At 42.4% G+C, this 21,361-nt stretch overlaps 1 protein-coding gene across 1 annotated transcript in view; it reads left to right on the forward strand.

Moving 5' to 3' along the window:
* The first annotated feature begins 6,563 nt into the window (after nucleotides 1-6,563).
* The window catches only part of LOC112239282 (myelin regulatory factor), a 101,871-nt gene continuing 87,073 nt past the window's right edge, over nucleotides 6,564-21,361 (forward strand). Inside the window, 1 exon segment of the mRNA XM_042301988.1 lies at nucleotides 6,564-7,227. Coding sequence (XP_042157922.1) covers nucleotides 7,182-7,227 — 46 coding nt within the window. The 5' untranslated portion in view covers nucleotides 6,564-7,181.

Genomic DNA, 21,361 nt, shown 5'->3' on the forward strand with positions numbered 1-21,361 from the left:
AGACAAGACAACACTACGTTTGTGTGTCTGTGTGTATGTCAAATCATATCAGATTTCTTGGTCACATAAATGTATTTAGCAGATGTAACTGCGGGTGGAGCGAAATGATCCAACAGTGCAGTAATACCTGACAATTCACAACAATACAATACACACAAATCTAAAGTAAAAGAATGGAATTAAGAAATATATAAATATTAGGATGAGCAATGTTGGAGTGGCATTGACTAAAATACAGTAGAATAGAATACAGTATATACACACACACATTACACTCCCTCAACATTACACATACAAAAATATAGAAATGACAAAATAGCTAAATGAACTGCGTTAAACAAGGCCACCTGTTTCATTGTCCTCTGTCTCTTTCTGTCCTGTGTTGCGCAACAAGCTACATCGTGTGGCAGATATAACGGACGCCTTGTTTAGGACGAACAGAGACAAGGGGGGATAGAGAGACTGAGAGAAAGAGATGCTCCAGCTGTGAGGGACAACACAACAAAACAACATCTCTTTGACATACAGGGGGGAGAGAAGAGGCAGAGGCTGAACACACTGGCATTGTTTTAGAGGGGGAGTGGATGGAGGGTTAGCCGATAAGGTTCGAAAGAAAAGGAGAGATTGATAATTCCCTGTTGGCTGAGGAGTCTGGACATAAACCTCCCTCATTACTGGCGCAGAAACATGGGGGGGAAGGGGCTCCACTTCTATCCTGACAATAGAGAATATATTATTTATCTTGAGCCGAGGAGTTCAAAGATATCGAACTTGGTTAGGGGCCCGATCAGTGTCCTCTGAGGATGAACAGAGGTGCATAACGTCTATGACACAGAGTGTTCAGAGCTGGAGGGCACAATTACACAGTACAGGGGCCAGACACTGAACCTGATAACGTGACACTGGCTGTAGATACTGTAGGGGGCTGTAGATACTGTAGGGGGCTGTAGATACTGTAGGGGCTGTAGATACTATAAGGGGCTGTAGATACTGTAGGGGCTGTAGATACTGTAGGGGGCTGTAGATACTGCAGGGGGCTGTAGATACTGTAGGGGGCTGTAGATACTATAAGGGGCTGTAGATTCTATAGGGGGCTGTAGATACTATAAGGGGCTGTAGATACTATAAGGGGCTGTAGATACTGTAGGGGGCTGTAGATGCTGTAGGGGGCTGTAGATACTGTAGGGGGCTGTAGATACTATAGGGGCTGTAGATACTGTAGGGGCTGTAGATACTGTAGGGGGCTGTAGATACTGTAGGGGGCTGTAGATACTGTAGGGGGCTGTAGATACTATAAGGGGCTGTAGATACTGTAGGGGCTGTAGATGCTGTAGGGGGCTGTAGATACTGTAGGGGGCTGTAGATACTATAGGGGGCTGTAGATACTGTAGGGGCTGTAGATACTGTAGGGGGCTGTAGATACTGTAGGGGGCTGTAGATACTGTAGGGGGCTGTAGATACTGTAGGGGCTGTAGATACTATAAGGGGCTGTAGATACTATAAGGGGCTGTAGATACTGTAGGGGGCTGTAGATTCTATAGGGGGCTGTAGATACTGTAGGGGGCTGTAGATACTATAAGGGGCTGTAGATACTGTAGGGGCTGTAGATGCTATAAGGGGCTTTAGATACTATAAGGGGCTGTAGATACTGTAGGGGGCTGTAGATACTATAAGGGGCTGTAGATACTGTAGGGGCTGTAGTAGATACTATAAGGGGCTGTAGATTCTGTAGGGGGCTGTAGATGCTATAAGGGGCTGTAGATACTGTAGGGGGCTGTAGATGCTATAAGGGGCTGTAGATACTATAAGGGGCTGTAAGATACTGTAGGGGCTGTAGATACTATAAGGGGCTGTAGATACTGTAGGGGGCAGTAGTAGATACTATAAGGGACTGTAGATACTGTAGGGGGCTGTAGATTCTATAGGGGCTGTAGATACTGTAAGGGGCTGTAGATACTATAAGGGGCTGTAGATACTATAAGGGGCTGTAGATACTGTAGGGGCTGTAGATACTATAAGGGGCTGTAGATACTGTAGGGGCTGTAGTAGATACTATAAGGGGCTGTAGATACTGTAGGGGCTGTAGATACTGTAGGGGGCTGTAGATGCTATAAGGGGCTGTACATACTGTAGGGGCTGTAGTAGATACTATAAGGGGCTGTAGATACTGTAGGGGGCTGTAGATGCTATAAGGGGCTGTAGATACTGTAGGGGGCTGTAGATACTGTAGAGGGCTGTAGATACTATAAGGGGCTGTATGCCCGTGGTGGGCTGTAGATGCTGTAGGGGGCTATAGATACTGTAGGGGGCTGTAGATACTGTAAGGGGCTGTCGATACTACCCTCTGTAGTGCCTTGCTGTTAGAAGCTGAGCAGTTGCCATACCAGGCAGTGATGCAACCAGTCAGGATGCTCTCAATGTTGCAGCTGTAGAACCTTTTGAGGATCTGAGGACACATGCCAAATCTTTTCAGTCTCCTGAGGAGGAATAGGTTTTGTCGTACCTTCTTCATGACTGTCATGGTGTGCTTGGACCATGTTAGTTTGTTGGTGATGTGGACACCAAGGAACTTGAAGCTCTCAACCTGCTCCACTGCAGCCACGTTGATGAGAATGGGGGCATGCTCAGTCCTCTTTTTCCTGTAGTCCACAAGCATCTCTCTAGTCTTGATCACGTTGAGGGAGAAGTTGTTGTCCTGGCACCACATGGCCAGGTCTCTGACCTCCTCCCTATAGGCTATCTCATCGTTGTTGGTGATCAGGCCTACCACTGTTGTGTCATCTGCAAACTTAATGATGGTGTCGGAGTCGTGCCTGACCGTGCAGTCATGAGTGAACCGGGAGTACAGGAGGGGGCTGAGTACACTCCCCTGAGAGGTCCCTGTGTTGAGGATCAGCGTGACAGATGTGTTGTTACCTACCCTTACCACCTGGGGGCGGCCCGTCAGAAAGTCCAGGATTCAGTTGCATAGGGAGGTGTTTAGTCCCAGGGTCCTTAGCTTATTGTTGAGCTTTGTGGGCACTATGGTGTTGAAAGCTGAGCTGTAGTCAATGAACAGCATTCTCACATAGGTGTTCCTTTTGTCAAGGTGGGAAAGGGCAGTGTGGAGTGCAATAGGGACTGCATAATCTGTGGATCTGCTGGGGCGGTATGCGAATTGGAGTGGGTCTAGGGTTTCTGGGATGATGGTGTTGATGTGAGCAATGACCAGCCTTTCAAAGCACTTCATGGCTACAGACGTGAGTGCTACAGGTCGGGAGTCATTTAGGCAGGTTACCTTAGTGTTCTTGGGCACACTATGGTGGTCTGCTTAAAACATGTTTGTATTACAGACTCAGACAGGGAGAGGTTGAAAATGTCAGTGAAGACACTTGCTAGTTGGTCAGCGCATGCTCACAGTACATGTCCTGGTAATCCGTCTGGCCCTTCGGCCTTGTGAATGTTGACCTGTTTAAAGGTCTTACTCACATCGGCTGCGGAAAGAGTGATCACACAGTCTTCCGGTACAGCTGGTTCTCTCATGCATGTTCGAGTGTTATTTGCCTCAAAGCGAGCATTGAAGTAGTTTAGCTCGACTGTAGGCTCGTGTCACTGGCAGCTCTCGGCTGTGCTTCCCTTTGTGGTCTGTCATGGTTTACAAGTCCTGCCACATCCGACGAGCATCAGAACCGGTGTAGTACGACTCAATCTCAGTCCTGTATTGAAGCTTTGCCTGTTTGTTGGTTCGTCGGAGGGGATTTCTTATAAGCTTCCGGTTTAGAGTCTCGCTCCTTGAAAGCGGCAGCTCTAGCCTTCTGCTCAGTACAGATGCTGCCTGTAATCCATGGTTTCTGGTTGGGGTGTGTACGTACGGTCACTGTGGGGACAAACGTCATCGATGCACTTATTGATGACGCCAATGACAGATGTGGTGTACTCCTCAATGCCGTTGGAGGATTCCCGGAACATATTCCAGTCTGTGATAGCAAAACAGTCCTGTAGCTCAGCATCTGCTTCATCTGACCACTTTTGTATTGATCTAGTCACTGGTACTTCCTGCTTTAATTTTAGCTTGTAATCAGGAATCAGGAGGATAGAATTATGGTCAAATTTGCCAAATGGAGGGCGAGGGAGAGCTTTGTATGCGTCTCTGTGTGTGGAGTATAGGTGGTCCAGAGTTCTTTTCCCTCTGGTTGCACATGTAACATGTTGATAGAAATTAGGTAAAACTGATTTAAGTTTCCCTGCATTGAAGTCCTCGGCTACTAGGATCGCCGCCTCTGGGTGAGTGTTCTCTTGTTTGCTTATGGTGGAATACAGCTCATTCAATGCTATCTTAGTGCCAGCCTCTGACTGTGGTGGTATGTAAACAGCTACAAAGAATACAGATGAAAACTCTCTCGGTAGGTAATGTGGTCTGCAGCTTATCATGAGAAACTCTACCTCAGGCGAGCAATGGCTTGAGACTTCCTTAGATATCGTGCACCAGCTTTTGTTTACAAAAATACATAGACCGCCACCCCATGTCTTACCAGACGCCGCTGTTCTATCCTGCCGGTACATTGTATAACCAGCCAGCTGTATGTTGATATTGTCGTCGTTCAGCCACGACTCCGTGAAGCACAAGATGTCACAGTTTTTAATGTCCCGTCGGTAGTTTAATCTTCCCAATAACTCGTCCATTTTATTGTCCAAAGATTGCATGTTTGCGAGCAGAATTGAGGGGAGTGGCGGTTTATTCGATTGCCTCCTACTCCTCAGAAGGCAGCTGCCTTCCGGCCTCTATTTCTCTGCCTCCTCTTCAAGCAGATCACTGGGTTCGGAGCCTGTTCCCGTGAGAGAAGTATATTCTCGGGCTCGTCAGAGTCCTGAAAGAAGAAAAAGGATTCTGCTAGTCTGTGGTGAGTAATTGCAGTCCTGATGTCTAGAAGTTATTTTCGGTCATAAGTGACGGTAGCGGCATCATTATGAACAAAAATAGTTTCAAAAATAAGTTACAAACAATGCAGATGAACTAACAAAAAATCATAATCGGTTGGGGTCGTAAAATGTCTGCCTTCTGCTCCGGCGCCAGACACTAGTAGATACTGATCTGTACTGTACATGTAGTTCAGAGTCTTCATTGACTCTAGTAGATACTGATCTGTCCTGTACACATAGTTTAGTCTTCATTGCCTCTAGTAGATACTGATCTGTACTGTTCACGTAGTTTAGAGTCTTCATTGCCTCTAGTAGATACTGATCTGTACTGTACACGTAGTTTAGAGTCTTCATTGACTCTAGTAGATACTGATCTGTCCTGTACACGTAGTTTAGAGTCTTCATTGACTCTAGTAGATACTGATCTGTTGGACACTGTCAGTGAAGAAAAAAGAAACATCCATGCCTGTAACTATCAGGAATTGTACATTATTTAGAGTTTGTATTTTCAAAGACAAATATTCAGAATTGTTTTACTTCACTTTATTACATTTAGTTTTTCCAGTATTCAACAATACATGTGCCAGGTTTAGCCAGCTGGCACATCTGGGAAGATTACTTCATATGCAAATATTATTACATGAAACTAATTTGCCAAAATATGAACATAATTGCATGAGAGAGGCCAGATTATGGTAGATATTCTATGAATGAAATGAAAGGCATAACTACAATCAGGGTTGAGGTCAATTCTATTTCAATTCCAGTCAGTTCAGAAAGTTTGCCACATTCCCATTCCACAATTTCATAATTGAAAAGCATTGGAATTTATTGGAATTGACCCCAAACCTGACTACAGTGGTAAGAAAACTAGCAGGAGAAGGCATTAGTCCTATTGGGGTCAACCTGAGACCACGGCCAAGTCACCTTGGACTGTATGAGCATACGTTGGCCTATGGACAGATTTCTTATTATGACTATCATTACAAATATCCTATGTTATATTTATTTTATATTGCAACAAATTAAAATCACATTTGTTGTAACTTATATAATAGCTAGCATTTCATGTGCCCTACTTGTAAGCACAAAATGACGTGTCAAATAGGAAAGTGGTTAGTCGATAGTAGGCTACCATAGCTGAGCTAATGATGTCATCACAATGTAGGAATCATATCCATCACCCATGGAGGATTTAATACACCTCCTTTCTTTCCAGTCCAACACACACACACGCACACACCCACGCATGCACACACACACACACGCACGCACGCACGCAAACACACACACGCACACACTCAATGCAGTCCAACAAAAATCTATGTGATGAAGTTGAATCAACGTGGAAAACGAAATCGATTTGCAAAACTCATCAACATAATGGCATGTGTTCTGTTCCTAGGCCGTAATCGAAAAAAATAAAAAATAAAACATCTTTAAATAGTTAAATAAATGTCAAATAAAATAAAAATAATTAATTTCGTATTTTTGTCAGGTGAATCTCCCCCAAAAAATTCTACAAAATATTTCACAATGTCATTGGATTTATGTTAAAAGTTTCGTTACTTGACGACTCAATCAAATGTAAATCCAAACTGAACTGACGTCCGTGCCCAGTGGGCTGGCTCTATGGTAGGTCATCCAGAGAGGGCAGGAGACGACGTAGGGCAGGGCATCTACAAGGAGCCGAGGAAATCCAGTGCTAGACATTACCTATCGTAAAAGTCTCCCCGAGGAATCCAACTTCGGTATATATCGCTAATATCAATGAGACAACGAAATATATAAAAGAAAAATCGAACAAAATCGAGGAATTACTCTGGGACAATTGATAATGATGGATGGATAGTTTTCCAACGCGGAATTTCCCGTTGTGCCACTTTCCTATGGCTATTTCTCATTAGGGCCACCACTGAATGAAGAAATAATGCTTCCTGTTGTCTGTTATGTGGATAGTTGTTGTGTTTAATAACGCTATTTTTGGAAGCGTTGACGCGTTTATCGAATATGAGCCTATTTATAGGGGACTGGAATACGTTTGTCAGGTATTAGCTGTTGCAACCGGGTAGGAATCTCTCTTCTCCCCGAAGAGTGGATGTATCTGAGATGATAATTCCACATTAGGACTATAGTTGCCAAAAGGCAGAGACATTTAGACACACCGCTGGTCCGGACTACGGGATGTATCTGTGAGTTGACCCGATATATAACGGCAACTGTTTCGGCCGTACTCATATGGAGGGGGTCGTTAATGGAGCTTCATAGTGGGACCCGCTAGGATGGACGTGGTTGATGAAACCGAAGCGTTACAGAGATTTTTTGAAGGTAAGAACAATAAACATTTATGTATAATATAGGCTATGTCTATGGGGTTGTGTTTACATTTAAATGTGCGTTGGAAACGAAATAAGGGCCCGGGTTGCACCTTAATGAATCGCACCTTTGTCACCAGAACGCACACACCTGGTTTGGAATATTCTTATCAAAAGATAACATGTGTGGAATACATTTGAGATGGTTGTTCTTCTCATTCTCGCTTAAAAATGTTCTCCCAATATTATAGATCATATAGCCAAGGGTAATGATAATGCTGTATATACTCGTAGCTATGGTTACTACAGTGTGTATGTACTATAATGTAGTTACTTTATGTTCAGCAGTGATCATGGATGACTTTCTCGACTTGATTTTTATTGAGTTTAGTTTTTACAGGGACAATGCACATTAATAAACATTACATTGTCCCAGTTTTAGCCAGCTGGCTTATTTACAACTGCGGTCCCTGGACAGGTTATTATCAGAGCTGATAGTTTAAACATGAAGAAGAGAGAGTATTGATTGTAGCCTAGATAAGAATGTTCTTGGGACCTTTGACCTTTGATTTGGCCCCTAAGGCTATAGGAGAAAAAAAGGCTCTTGAAGATGAATTATTGGCATCCCACAAATAACTTTGAAATAGAAAGATAAAACCAAAACAAGAAGTGAGGATGATAAGTTGTAGGAGTTGGAAGATGGAGATAATTGTGACTTCTGAGGAAACAAGGAGGGGGGGGGAGTTGTATGCCACATTAAGATAAATTTACCTGACTGTAGCATTTTTAGTTGGCCCAAACTTCGCTCCAACATGAGAAAATGCGTTTGCTCAATTTGTCTCATATGTTAATTTAACTAAAAATTATTATTATTTTGGCGTCTTACCTTTAAAAAATAAAATAAAAACCTGTGGAACTAGTTTACACACACAATGTTTTCAGCTGATGTATTTGACACACGTTGACCTACATTATTACATTGTGCATGCTAGTTTACTGTATACAGTCATTATTATTCAACATGTCCTCACCTGAGATTTGAACTCACAACCTCTTGGTTCACGGCATTCCTAAATTCCTGCTACGCCGCCATGACTGTGTCAATGACTGATTACACCTGTATTGCTACACTTTGCACTTCAAAGTAAATCTCAGCTCTTTTAAAAGTACACTCAAGAAAAACAATTTTATTTATCATAGTGATTTAAGGAGTAACATTAAAGTAGAGTAAATATGCCGCACAAACATTAGACAAGTATACATGAAAAACCCCTCACATTTCTTAAATAAGTCAATAAAATCAATGATGAGAACAGTCAAAATGAACTGATAATTGACACACAGATCTGGCGTTATGAGGTTGTGAGTTCAAATCCCAGGTGAGGACATGAATTGAATAATAATGAATGTATAAATGAACAATGTCATCATGTATGTCATCGTGTGTCAAATAGGTAAGTTGGAAACATATGTTAAAAGAACTGTGTGTGTGACTAGTTCCACAGCCATTTAAAGGTAAATAATAATCATTTCTAGTTGAATAAACATATGGAACCAATTGAGCAAAACATTTTACGTTGACTGAATGTTGACCTAAAATTTTTCATGTTGGAACTAAGTTTTGGACAATTAAAAATTGTAAGTTCAGGTAACACTTTGACCGAAAAGTTGAGAAAAATAAAATGAATTCAAAAAGGCTGTGAAACTAGCAACTCAATAATAATTAGTTGAAAAAACTTTTGACAGTGTACTAACCTATTAGGGACCAGCTACAGTGTACTAACCTATTAGGGACCAGCTACAGTGTACTAACCTATTAGGGACCAGCTACAGTGTACTAACCTATTAGGGACCAGCTACAGTGTACTAACCTATTAGGGACCAGCTACAGTGTACTAACCTATTAGGGACCAGCTACAGTGTACTAACCTATTAGGGACCAGCTACAGTGTACTAACCTATTAGGGACCAGCTACAGTGTACTAACCTATTAGGGACCAGCTACAGTGTACTAACCTATTAGGGACCAGCTACAGTGTACTAACCTATTAGGGACCAGCTACAGTGTACTAACCTATTAGGGACCAGCTACAGTGTACTAACCTATTAGGGACCAGCTACAGTGTACTAACCTATTAGGGACCAGCTACAGTGTACTAACCTATTAGGGACCAGCTACAGTGTACTAACCTATTAGGGACCAGCTACAGTGTACTAACCTATTAGGGACCAGCTACAGTGTACTAACCTATTAGGGACCAGCTACAGTGTATTAACCTATTAGGGACCAGCTACAGTGTACTAACCTATTAGGGACCAGCTACAGTGTACTAACCTATTAGGGACCAGCTACAGTGTACTAACCTATTAGGGACCAGCTACAGTGTACTAACCTATTAGGGACCAGCTACATTGTACTAACCTATTAGGGACCAGCTACAGTGTACTAACCTATTAGGGACCAGCTACAGTGTACTAACCTATTAGGGACCAGCTACAGTGTACTAACCTATTAGGGACCAGCTACAGTGTACTAACCTATTAGGGACCAGCTACAGTGTACTAACCTATTAGGGACCAGCTACAGTGTACTGACCTATTATGGACCAGCTACAGTGTACTGACCTATTATGGACCAGCTACAGTGTACTGACCTATTATGGACCAGCTACAGTGTCTGTTTCTCAAATGCCTCCTGACCCAGATTGTGGTTTATAATGGACCGTTTCTGGATTGCGTAAACAACGACAGTAAATTGTGTGATGGTGTGGATACAGGATGGTTGTTACAAACCAAACAACTAGAAGTGTGCTTGTTCTTGTTCCTCAGCGGCACAGCTACAGCTAGGAGACCTACAAAACAACCGTATAGTTGAACATTCTTCTTAGAGTCATAAAAGTGCATGGAAATAACATAGGAACTGTGGACACTTTGGAGAGGTGTGTGTGGCCACTTGGAGACTCCTATTAGTAGGGTGTGGCAGGCAGCGTAGCGTTGGGTCACTAACCTCTGGTTCGAATCCCAGAGCCGGCAAGGTGGAAAAATCTGCCGTTCTGACCTTGAGCCGGGCAGTTAACACCCTAAACAACAACTGTATCTTGGGCGTGATGAAGTTTATTAAGGCAGCCCCCCCACACCTCTCTGAATCAGAGGGGTTGGGTTAAATGTGGAAGACACATTTCGGTTGAATGCATTTAGTTGTGCAACTGACTAGGTACCCCCTGTCCCATTCTCTAGTCCTCTCACTCAAACCCTTCTCGTTTTCTGCTCTTTTGTTGCACCTACCCCACGTTTTCCAGGAATATTCTGATCATGTTACTGAAAGTATCTAGAGGATTTTCTGATTTTTATTATCAACAAATGTGTCGAAAAATACAGTATAGTTCACATTAAATCAACAGTTGTGAGGTTTGGATTCAGGCTTGTGTCAGGTAAACTGTATTCACTTTTGGTCTAATACATTTCACACTAATCTCCAAACTGTTCCCTTTCAATTGCTACCATGGTTATGGATATGCTTTCCATATTTCATCTGTAAGACATATTTCAATTTAGCCCCCTATCCCATATAGGCCAATCCCCAGGAGTGTAAAGGGTTCAGTTGTAACCACCACAACCTCTGTGAAATGAACGATGGTTAAGATTAGTGAGACAGATGTGTATACACTAATGCACAGTGAACATTCCTGCCATAACATTACCCTGGTGATGGCTGTTAAAACACTAAGAGGTGAGACTAAGACTACGGTGGGTTTTCTCCTCCCAGGCCTTTAAACTTCCCTTGTTCCCTGTGCTGTCTGTCTGTCTGTCTGTCTGTCTGTCTGTCTGTCTGTCTGGAGGGATGAGGGTTGTGGGGGAGAGGGGGTAAAGAGGGGTGAAGGCAGACAGGAGAGGGGGTGAGGAAAGGTGAGGTGAGGGGTTGAGATAGCCCAGACACAGAGTGAAAAATCTAAAAACAAGAACACCACCTCTTTCTCTCTCCTCTATCTGTCTCTCTCCTCTACACACACACACACACACACACACACACACACACACACACACACACACACACACACACACACACACACACACACACACACACACACACACACACACACACACACACACACACACACACAGTGTTCTCACTGAACACCACTGGAGAGTATCAGCAGATCAGTCTGGAGAACCTCACAGTCTCCAATAGTCTGGAGATCCTCACTGTCTCAAACATCAGTCTGGAGAACCTCACAGTCTCCAATAGTCTGGAGATCCTCACAGTCTCCAATAGTCTGGAGATCCTCACAGTCTCCAATAGTCTGGAGATCCTCACAGTCTCAAACATCAGTCTGGAGAACCTCAGTCTCCAACAGTCTGGAGAACCTCACAGTCTCCAATAGTCTGGAGATCCTCACAGTCTCAAACATAAGTCTGGAGAACCTCAGTCTCCAACAGTCTGGAGAACCTCACAGTCTCCATCAGTCTGGAGAACCACACAGTCTCCAACATCAGTTTGGAGAACCTCACAGTCTCCAACAGTCTGGAGAACCTCACAGTCTTCAATAGTCTGGAGAACCACAGTCGCTAACATTAGTCTGGAGAACCTCATAGTCTCTAACATCAGTTTGGAGAACATCATAGTCTCCAACAGTCTGGAGTACCTCACAGTCTCCAACAGTCTGGAGAACCTCAGTTTCTGACATCAGCCTGGAGAACCTGATAGACTCCAACATCAATCTGGAGAATCTCAGTCTCTAACATCAGTCTGGAGAAACTCAGTCTCCAACAGTCTGGAATAGAATAGAATATAAATTGTTTTGGCGATATAGTGTGTGTGTGTGTGTGTGTGTGTGTGTGTGTGTGTGTGTGTGTGTGTGTGTGAGAGAGGTTGTGGTTTAGTGAACTATGTGCTCAGTGACCTTTCCTGTGACCTGAAGATGTATGTAAGCTCCCAGAGCCAGGACCCTGGCTCCGTGTATGGTATGTGCTATGATACATCCAGATGACAGATATTACATAGTAATATAATAATAATAATAATATAAGAAGAAGAAGAATAACAATAGTAGTAGTAGTGGTAATGGTGGTAGTAGTAGTAGTGGTAGTGGTAGTGGTAGTAGAAGTAGTAGTAGTAGTAGTAGTATAAGTGGTAGTAGTGGTAATGGTGGTAGTAATAGTAGTAGTGGTAGTAGTGGTAGTAGTGGTAGTAGTAGTGGTAGTGGTAGTAGAAGTAGTAGTAGTAGTAGTAGTAGTATAAGTGGTAGTAGTGGTAGTGGTTGTAGTGGTAGTTGTAGTAGTAGTAGTGGTGGTAGTAGTGGTAGTAGTGGTAATGGTGGTAGTAATAGTAGTAGTGGTAGTAGTGGTAATGGTGGTAGTAGTGGTAGTAGTGGTAGTAGTGGTAGTAGTGGTAATGGTGGTAGTAGTGGTAATAGTAGTAGTGGTAGTAGTAGTAGTGGTAGTAGTAGTAGTGGTAGTAGTGGTAGTAGTGGTAGTAGTGGTAGTAGTAGTGGTAGTGGTAGTCATGGTAGTAGTAGTAGTAGTAGTGGTGGTAGTAGTGGTAGTAGTGGTAATGGTGGTAGTAGTGGTAGTAGTGGTAATGGTGGTGGTAGTAGTAGTAGTAGTGGTAATGGTGGTAGTAGTAGTAGTAGTGGTAGTAGTAGTGGTAGTAGTGGTAGTAGTGGTAGTGGTAGTAATGGTAGTAATGGTAGTAGTAGTAGTAGTGGTAGTAATAGTGGTAGTAGTGGTAGTGGTAGTAGTGGTAGTAGTGGTAGTAGTGGTAGTGGTAGTAATGGTAGTAGTAGTGGTGGTAGTAGTAGTAGTGGTAGTAGTGGTAGAAGTGGTAGTAGTAGTGGTAGTGGTAGTGGTAGTAGAAGTAGTAGTAATACTACTACTACTACTACTACTACTACTTCTACTACCACTACCACTACCACTACTACTACCACTTCTACCACTACTACCACTACTACTACTACTACCACTACTACTACCACTACCACTACTATCATCACTACCACCTCTACCACTACTACTACCACCACCACTACTACTACCATTACCACTACCACTACTTCTACTACTACCACTACTACCACTACTACTACCACCACCACTACTACCACTAATACTACTACCATTATCACTACCACTACCACTACTACTACCACGACCACTACTGCTACTACTACCACTACTACTACTACTACCACCACAACCACTACTACTACTACTACTGCCACTACCACCACTACTACCACGACCACTACTACTACTACTACATCCACTACTACTACTACTACCACCACTATCACTACTACCACAACCACTACTACTACTACTACCACTATCACTAATACCACAACCACTACTACTACTACCACTACTACTACTATTACGACTACCACTACTACCACTACAACTACCACTGCCACTACTACCACTACCACTACTCCCACTACTACTACCACTATCACTACTACCACAACCACTACTACTACTACTACTACTACTACTACCACTACTAACTCTACTACCACTACCACTACTACCACTACTACCACCACTACTACTACAACCACTACTACAACTACCACTACAACCACTACCACTACTACCACTTATACTACTACTACTACAAGTGGTAGTAGTGGTAGTGGTTGTAGTGGTAGTTGTAGTAGTGGTTGTAGTAGTAGTGGTGGTAGTAGTGGTAGTAGTGGTAGTGGTAGTAGAGTTAGTAGTGGTAGTAGTAGTAGTAGTAGTAGTAGTAGTGGTTGTGGTAGTAGTGATAGTGGTGGTAGTGATAATGGTAGTAGTATTAGTGGTAGTAGTGGTGGTGGTAGTAGTAGTGGTAGTAGTGGTAGTAGTAGAAGTAGTGGTAGTGGTAATGGTAGTAGTAGTGGTGGTGGTAGTAGTAGTGGTAGAGGTGGTAGTGATGATGGTAGTGGTAGTAGTAGTGGTAGAAGTAGTAGTAGTGGTAGTAGTCGTGGTAGAAGTAGTGGTAGTGGTAGTACTAGTGGTAGTAGTAGTGGTGGTAGTGGTGGTAGTAGTTGTAGTAGTAACAGCAGTAGTAGTAGCAGTAGTTTTGGAAGTAGTAGTAGTAGTAGTATTAGTAGTAGCAGTAATAGTAGTAGTAGTAGTAGTTGCAGTAATAGTAGCAGCAGTAATAGTAGTAGTAGTAGTTGCAATAATAGTAGTAGCAGTAGTAGCAGCAGTAGTAGTATCAAATCAAATTTATTCATATAGCCCTTCGTACATCAGCTGATATCTCAAAGTGCTGTACAGAAACCCAGAATAAAACTCCAAACAGCAAGCAATGCAGGTGTAGAAGCACGGTGGCTAGGAAAAACTCCCTAGAAAGGCCAAAACTGGGGACAGCAAGGAGTCATCATGTCAGGTAATCCTGGGGCATGGTCCTAGGGCTCAGGTCCTCCTCCGAGAGAAGGAGAGAATTAGAGAACGCACACTTAGATTCACACAAGACACCGAATAGGACAGGAGAAGTACTCCAGATATAACAAACTGACCCTAGCCCCCCGACACATAAACTACTGCAGCATAAATACTGGAGGCTGAGACAGGAGGGGTCAGGAGACACTGTGGACCCATCCGAGGACACCGGACAGGGCCAAACAGGAAGGATATAACCCCACCCACTTTGCCAAAGCACAGCCCCCACACCACTAGAGGGATATCTTCAACCACCAACTTACCATCCTGAGACAGGGCCGAGTATAGCCCACAAAGATCTCCACAAAGATAGAGTAGTAGTGGTAGTAGCAGTAATAGTAGTAGCAGCAGTAGTAGTAGTAGTAGTAGTAGTAGCAGTAATAGTAGCAGCAGTAGCAGTAGTAGCAGCAGTAGTATTAGTAGTAGTAGTAGCAGTAGTAGTAGTAGTAGTAGTAGCAGTATTAGTAGTAGTAGTAGCAGCAGTAATAGTAGTAGCAGTAATAGTAGTAGCAGCAGTAGTAGTAGTAGTAGTAGCAGTAATAGTAGTAGCAGTAGCAGTAGTAGCAGTAGCAGTAGTAGAGAGTAGTAGTAGTAGTAGTAGCAGCAGTAGCAGCAGATGTAGTAGTAGTGGTTGTGATAGTAGTGGTAGTAGTGATAGTAGTGGTAGTAGTAGTGGTAGTAGTAGTAGTAGTGGTTGTAGTGGTTGTGGTAGTAGTAGTAGTAGTATAAGTGGTAGTAGTGTAGTGGTAGTGGTAGTGGTTGTATTGGTAGTGGTAGTAGTAGTAGTAGTAGTAGTAGTGGTGGTAGTAGTGGTAGTGGTAGTATTGGTGGTAGTAGTAGTGGTAGTAGTAGTGGTGGTGGTGGTAGTGGTGGTAGTGGTAGTAGTGGTAGTAATGGTACTACCACTACTACTCTATCTTCTCTAACTTTATCTTCTTAATGAGTCTCACTGACTGGACTCAGGTACATAGTGACAGATATATTATAATGAGTCTCACTGACTGGACTCAGGTACATAGTGACAGATATATTATAATGAGTCTCACTGACTGGACTCAGGTACATAGTGACAGATATATTATAATGAGTCTCACTGACTGGACTCAGGTACATAGTGACAGATATATTATAATGAGTCTCACTGACTGGACTCAGGTACGTAGTGACAGATATATTATAATGAGTCTCACTGACTGGACTCAGGTACGTAGTGACAGATATATTATAATGAGTCTCACTGACTGGACTCAGGTACATAGTGACAGATATATTATAATGAGTCTCACTGACTGGACTCAGGTACGTAGTGACAGATATATTATAATGAGTCTCACTGACTGGACTCAGGTACGTAGTGACAGATATATTATAATGAGTCTCACTGACTGGACTCAGGTACGTAGTGACAGATATATTATAATGAGTCTCACTGACTGGACTCAGGTACATAGTGACAGATATATTATAATGAGTCTCACTGACTGGACTCAGGTACGTAGTGACAGATATACTATAATGAGTCTCACTGACTGGACTCAGGTACGTAGTGACAGATATATTATAATGAGTCTCACTGACTGGACTCAGGTACGTAGTGACAGATATATTATAATGAGTCTCACTGACTGGACTCAGGTACATAGTGACAGATATATTATAATGAGTCTCACTGACTGGACTCAGGTACATAGTGACAGATATATTATAATGAGTCTCACTGACTGGACTCAGGTACGTAGTGACAGATATATTATAATGAGTCTCACTGACTGGACTCAGGTACATAGTGACAGATATATTATAATGAGTCTCACTGACTGGACTCAGGTACATAGTGACAGATATATTATAATGAGTCTCACTGGCTGGACTCAGGTACATAGTGACAGATATATTATAATGAGTCTCACTGACTGGACTCAGGTACGTAGTGACAGATATATTATAATGAGTCTCACTGACTGGACTCAGGTACATAGTGACAGATATATTATAATGAGTCTCACTGACTGGACTCAGGTACGTAGTGACAGATATATTATAATGAGTCTCACTGACTGGACTCAGGTACGTAGTGACAGATATATTATAATGAGTCTCACTGACTGGACTCAGGTACGTAGTGACAGATATATTATAATGAGTCTCACTGACTGGACTCAGGTACATAGTGACAGATATATTATAATGAGTCTCACTGACTGGACTCAGGTACGTAGTGACAGATATATTATAATGAGTCTCACTGACTGGACTCAGGTACGTAGTGACAGATATATTATAATGAGTCTCACTGACTGGACTCAGGTACGTAGTGACAGATATATTATAATGAGTCTCACTGACTGGACTCAGGTACATAGTGACAGATATATTATAATGAGTTTCACTGACTGGACTCAGGTACATAGTGACAGATATATTATAATGAGTCTCACTGACTGGACTCAGGTACGTAGTGACAGATATATTATAATGAGTCTCACTGACTGGACTCAGGTACGTAGTGACAGATATATTATAATGAGTCTCACTGACTGGACTCAGGTACGTAGTGACAGATATATTATAATGAGTCTCACTGACTGGACTCAGGTACGTAGTGACAGATATATTATAATGAGTCTCACTGACTGGACTCAGGTACATAGTGACAGATATATTATAATGAGTCTCACTGACTGGACTCAGGTACGTAGTGACAGATATATTATAATGAGTCTCACTGACTGGACTCAGGTACATAGTGACAGATATATTATAATGAGTCTCACTGACTGGACTCAGGTACATAGTGACAGATATATTATAATGAGTCTCACTGACTGGACTCAGGTACATAGTGACAGATATATTATAATGAGTCTCACTGACTGGACTCAGGTACATAGTGACAGATATATTATAATGAGTCTCACTGACTGGACTCAGGTACGTAGTGACAGATATATTATAATGAGTCTCACTGACTGGACTCAGGTACGTAGTGACAGATATATTATAATGAGTCTCACTGACTGGACTCAGGTACGTAGTGACAGATGTACTATAATGAGTCTCACTGACTGGACTCAGGTACGTAGTGACAGATATATTATAATGAGTCTCACTGACTGGACTCAGGTACGTAGTGACAGATATATTATAATGAGTCTCACTGACTGGACTCAGGTACATAGTGACAGATATACTATAATGAGTCTCACTGACTGGACTCAGGTACATAGTGACAGATATATTATAATGAGTCTCACTGACTGGACTCAGGTACATAGTGACAGATATATTATAATGAGTCTCACTGACTGGACTCAGGTACGTAGTGACAGATATATTATAATGAGTCTCACTGACTGGACTCAGGTACATAGTGACAGATATATTATAATGAGTCTCACTGACTGGACTCAGGTACGTAGTGACAGATATATTATAATGAGTCTCACTGACTGGACTCAGGTACATAGTGACAGATATACTATAATGAGTCTCACTGACTGGACTCAGGTACATAGTGACAGATATATTATAATGAGTCTCACTGACTGGACTCAGGTACGTAGTGACAGATATATTATAATGAGTCTCACTGACTGGACTCAGGTACATAGTGACAGATATACTATAATGAGTCTCACTGACTGGACTCAGGTACATAGTGACAGATATATTATAATGAGTCTCACTGACTGGACTCAGGTACGTAGTGACAGATATATTATAATGAGTCTCACTGACTGGACTCAGGTACGTAGTGACAGATATATTATAATGAGTCTCACTGACTGGACTCAGGTACGTAGTGACAGATATATTATAATGAGTCTCACTGACTGGACTCAGGTACATAGTGACAGATATACTATAATGAGTCTCACTGACTGGACTCAGGTACGTAGTGACAGATATACTATAATGAGAAAAGACTCTTGAATGGTGAGACCTGTTGGACCATTTTATGACGATGACAATACTGGTAACGCAAAATAGACCTCTCGTTAAATACATCTCTTGTTAAATACACCTCTCATTAAATACACCTCTCATTAAATACACCTCTCATTTAATACACCTCCCATTAAATACACCTCTCTTTCCATACACATCTCGTTAAATACACCTCTTGTCGTGATTCAGGGCAACTCATTCTCCAGGCCCTGAGAGCTATAGGGTGGAAGGTTAGTGTAGTGTAATGTAGTGCGGGCAGTAGTTTGGCTCAGAGTCTCATGGTTCGTGGTTTACTGCTGGTCTGTGTATGGCCGCTAGAGGAATGCATTGTTTAGGACCAGCCAGGCTTACCAAGCTCACAGAGGGTGTTTTATTTTCCACCTTTACAGCTTTCCGATCATGTAACATGTCAGTACTACTGGGCACAGTAATCTCTCTGGTCTACAGTAATCTCTCTGGTCTACAGTAATCTCTCTGGTCTACAGTAATCTCTCTGGTCTACAGTAATCTCTCTGGTCTACAGTAATCTCTCTGGTCTACAGTAATCTCTCTGGTCTACAGTAATCTCTCTGGTCTACAGTAATCTCTCTGGTCTACAGTAATCTCTCTGGTCTACAGTAATCTCTCTGGTCTACAGTAATCTCTCTGGTCTACAGTAATCTCTCTGGTCTACAGTAATCTCTGTGGTCTACAGTAATCTCTCTGGTCTACAGTAATCTCTCTGGTCTACAGTAATCTCTCTGGTCTACAGTAATCTCTCTGGTCTACAGTAATCTCTCTGGGCACAGTAATCTCTCTGGTCTACAGTAATCTCTCTGGTCTACAGTAATCTCTCTGGTCTACAGTAATCTCTCTGGTCTACAGTAATCTCTCTGGTCTACAGTAATCTCTCTGGTCTACAGTAATCTCTCTGGTCTACAGTAATATCTCTGGGCACAGTAATCTCTCTGGTCTACAGTAATCTCTCTGGTCTACAGTAATCTCTCTGGTCTACAGTAATCTCCCTGGTCTACAGTAATCTCTCTGGGCACAGTAATCTCTCTGGTCTACAGTAATCTCTCTGGTCTACATTAATCTCTCTGGTCTACAGTAATCTCTCTGGTCTACAGTAATCTCTCTGGTCTACAGTAATCTCTCTGGGCACAGTAATCTCTCTGGTCTACAAATGTTTGTTGCGTCAATATGGTACTTTTTAGGGATGATGTGTGAAGGAATTAGGATACTGTTTGACATATTGCTCTTCATGCATAGAGCTCGTAGGTCTTGACCAGTATTGGAATACTAGAGTACTATCATAGAGAACTACCGTAGAGTACTATCATAGAGTACTATCATAGAGTACTATCGTAGCGTACTATCATAGAGTACTATCGTAGAGTACTATCGTAGAGTACTACCGTAGAGTACTATCATAGAGTACTATCGTAGAGTACTACCGTAGAGTACTACCGTAGAGTACTATCGTAGAGTACTATTGTAGAGTACTGTCAGAGTACTATCGTAGAGTACTATCGTTGAGTACTAACAGAGTACTATTGTAGAGTACTATCGTAGAGTACTATCACAGAGTACTATTGTAGAGTACTATCAGAGTACTATCGTAGAGTACTATCAGAGTACTGCCGTAGAGTACTATTGTAGAGTAATATCGTAGCGTACTATCATAGAGTACTATCGTAGAGTACTATCGTAGAGTACTACCGTAGAGTACTATCATAGAGTACTATCGTAGCGTACTATCATAGAGTACTATCGTAGAGTACTATCGTAGAGTACTACCGTAGAGTACTATCATAGAGTACTATCGTAGAGTACTATCGTAGAGTACTACCGTAGAGTACTATCGTAGAGTACTATTGTAGAGTACTGTCAGAGTACTATCGTAGAGTACTATCGTTGAGTACTAACAGAGTACTATTGTAGAGTACTATCGTAGAGTACTATCACAGAGTACTATTGTAGAGTACTATCAGAGTACTATCGTAGAGTACTATCAGAGTACTGCCGTAGAGTACTATTGTAGAGTAATATCGCAGAGTACTATCATAGACAACTATCGTAGAGTACTATCGTAGAGTACTATCAGAGTACTATCGTAGAGTACTATCGTGGAGTACTATCAGAGTACTATCGTAGAGTACTATCAGAGTACTATCGTAGAGTACTATCGTAGAGTACTATCAGAGTACTATCGTAGAGTACTATCGTAGAGTACTATCAGAGTATTATCAGATCAGAGTACTATCGTTATCGTACTCTTCACCCCTCCCCTCCTCTGAACCCCCCCATGTCAATGGCATGCTGTCTCCACCTTTCTTTCATTCCCTACTCTCTCTTCACTCTCTTTCTCTCTGTCTCTCTCGTTCCCTCTCTCCCTCTCCTAATCCTTGGAGCCAGGTCGGCCAGCCCGGTGTGCCAGGTGCTGTGTGTGGCGAACTGGTACAGCCCTGTCTCATGACTGGACTGGGGAGTAATCCCCATTACAACACACACACACACACACACACACACACACACACACACACACACACACACACACACACACACACACACACACACACACACACACACAGTCCCACTCACATTTGTAAACCCAAATTGAGACTCTCAGGGAGGTCTCAGGAGAAAAACGGAAAGCGTTACCACGACAGCTGTAGGGAAAGAATCATATGAAAAATAGAGAGGGATTTTATCTTCTCATATTTTGGTTCAGGTGCTCCCTCTCATCTTCAACATGCTTTGGCTGCGCGCAGGTACAGTACACTGCCCTC

The sequence above is a fragment of the Oncorhynchus tshawytscha genome, linkage group LG19 (genome assembly GCF_018296145.1).
Source record: "Oncorhynchus tshawytscha isolate Ot180627B linkage group LG19, Otsh_v2.0, whole genome shotgun sequence".
Classification (NCBI taxonomy): domain Eukaryota; kingdom Metazoa; phylum Chordata; class Actinopteri; order Salmoniformes; family Salmonidae; genus Oncorhynchus; species Oncorhynchus tshawytscha.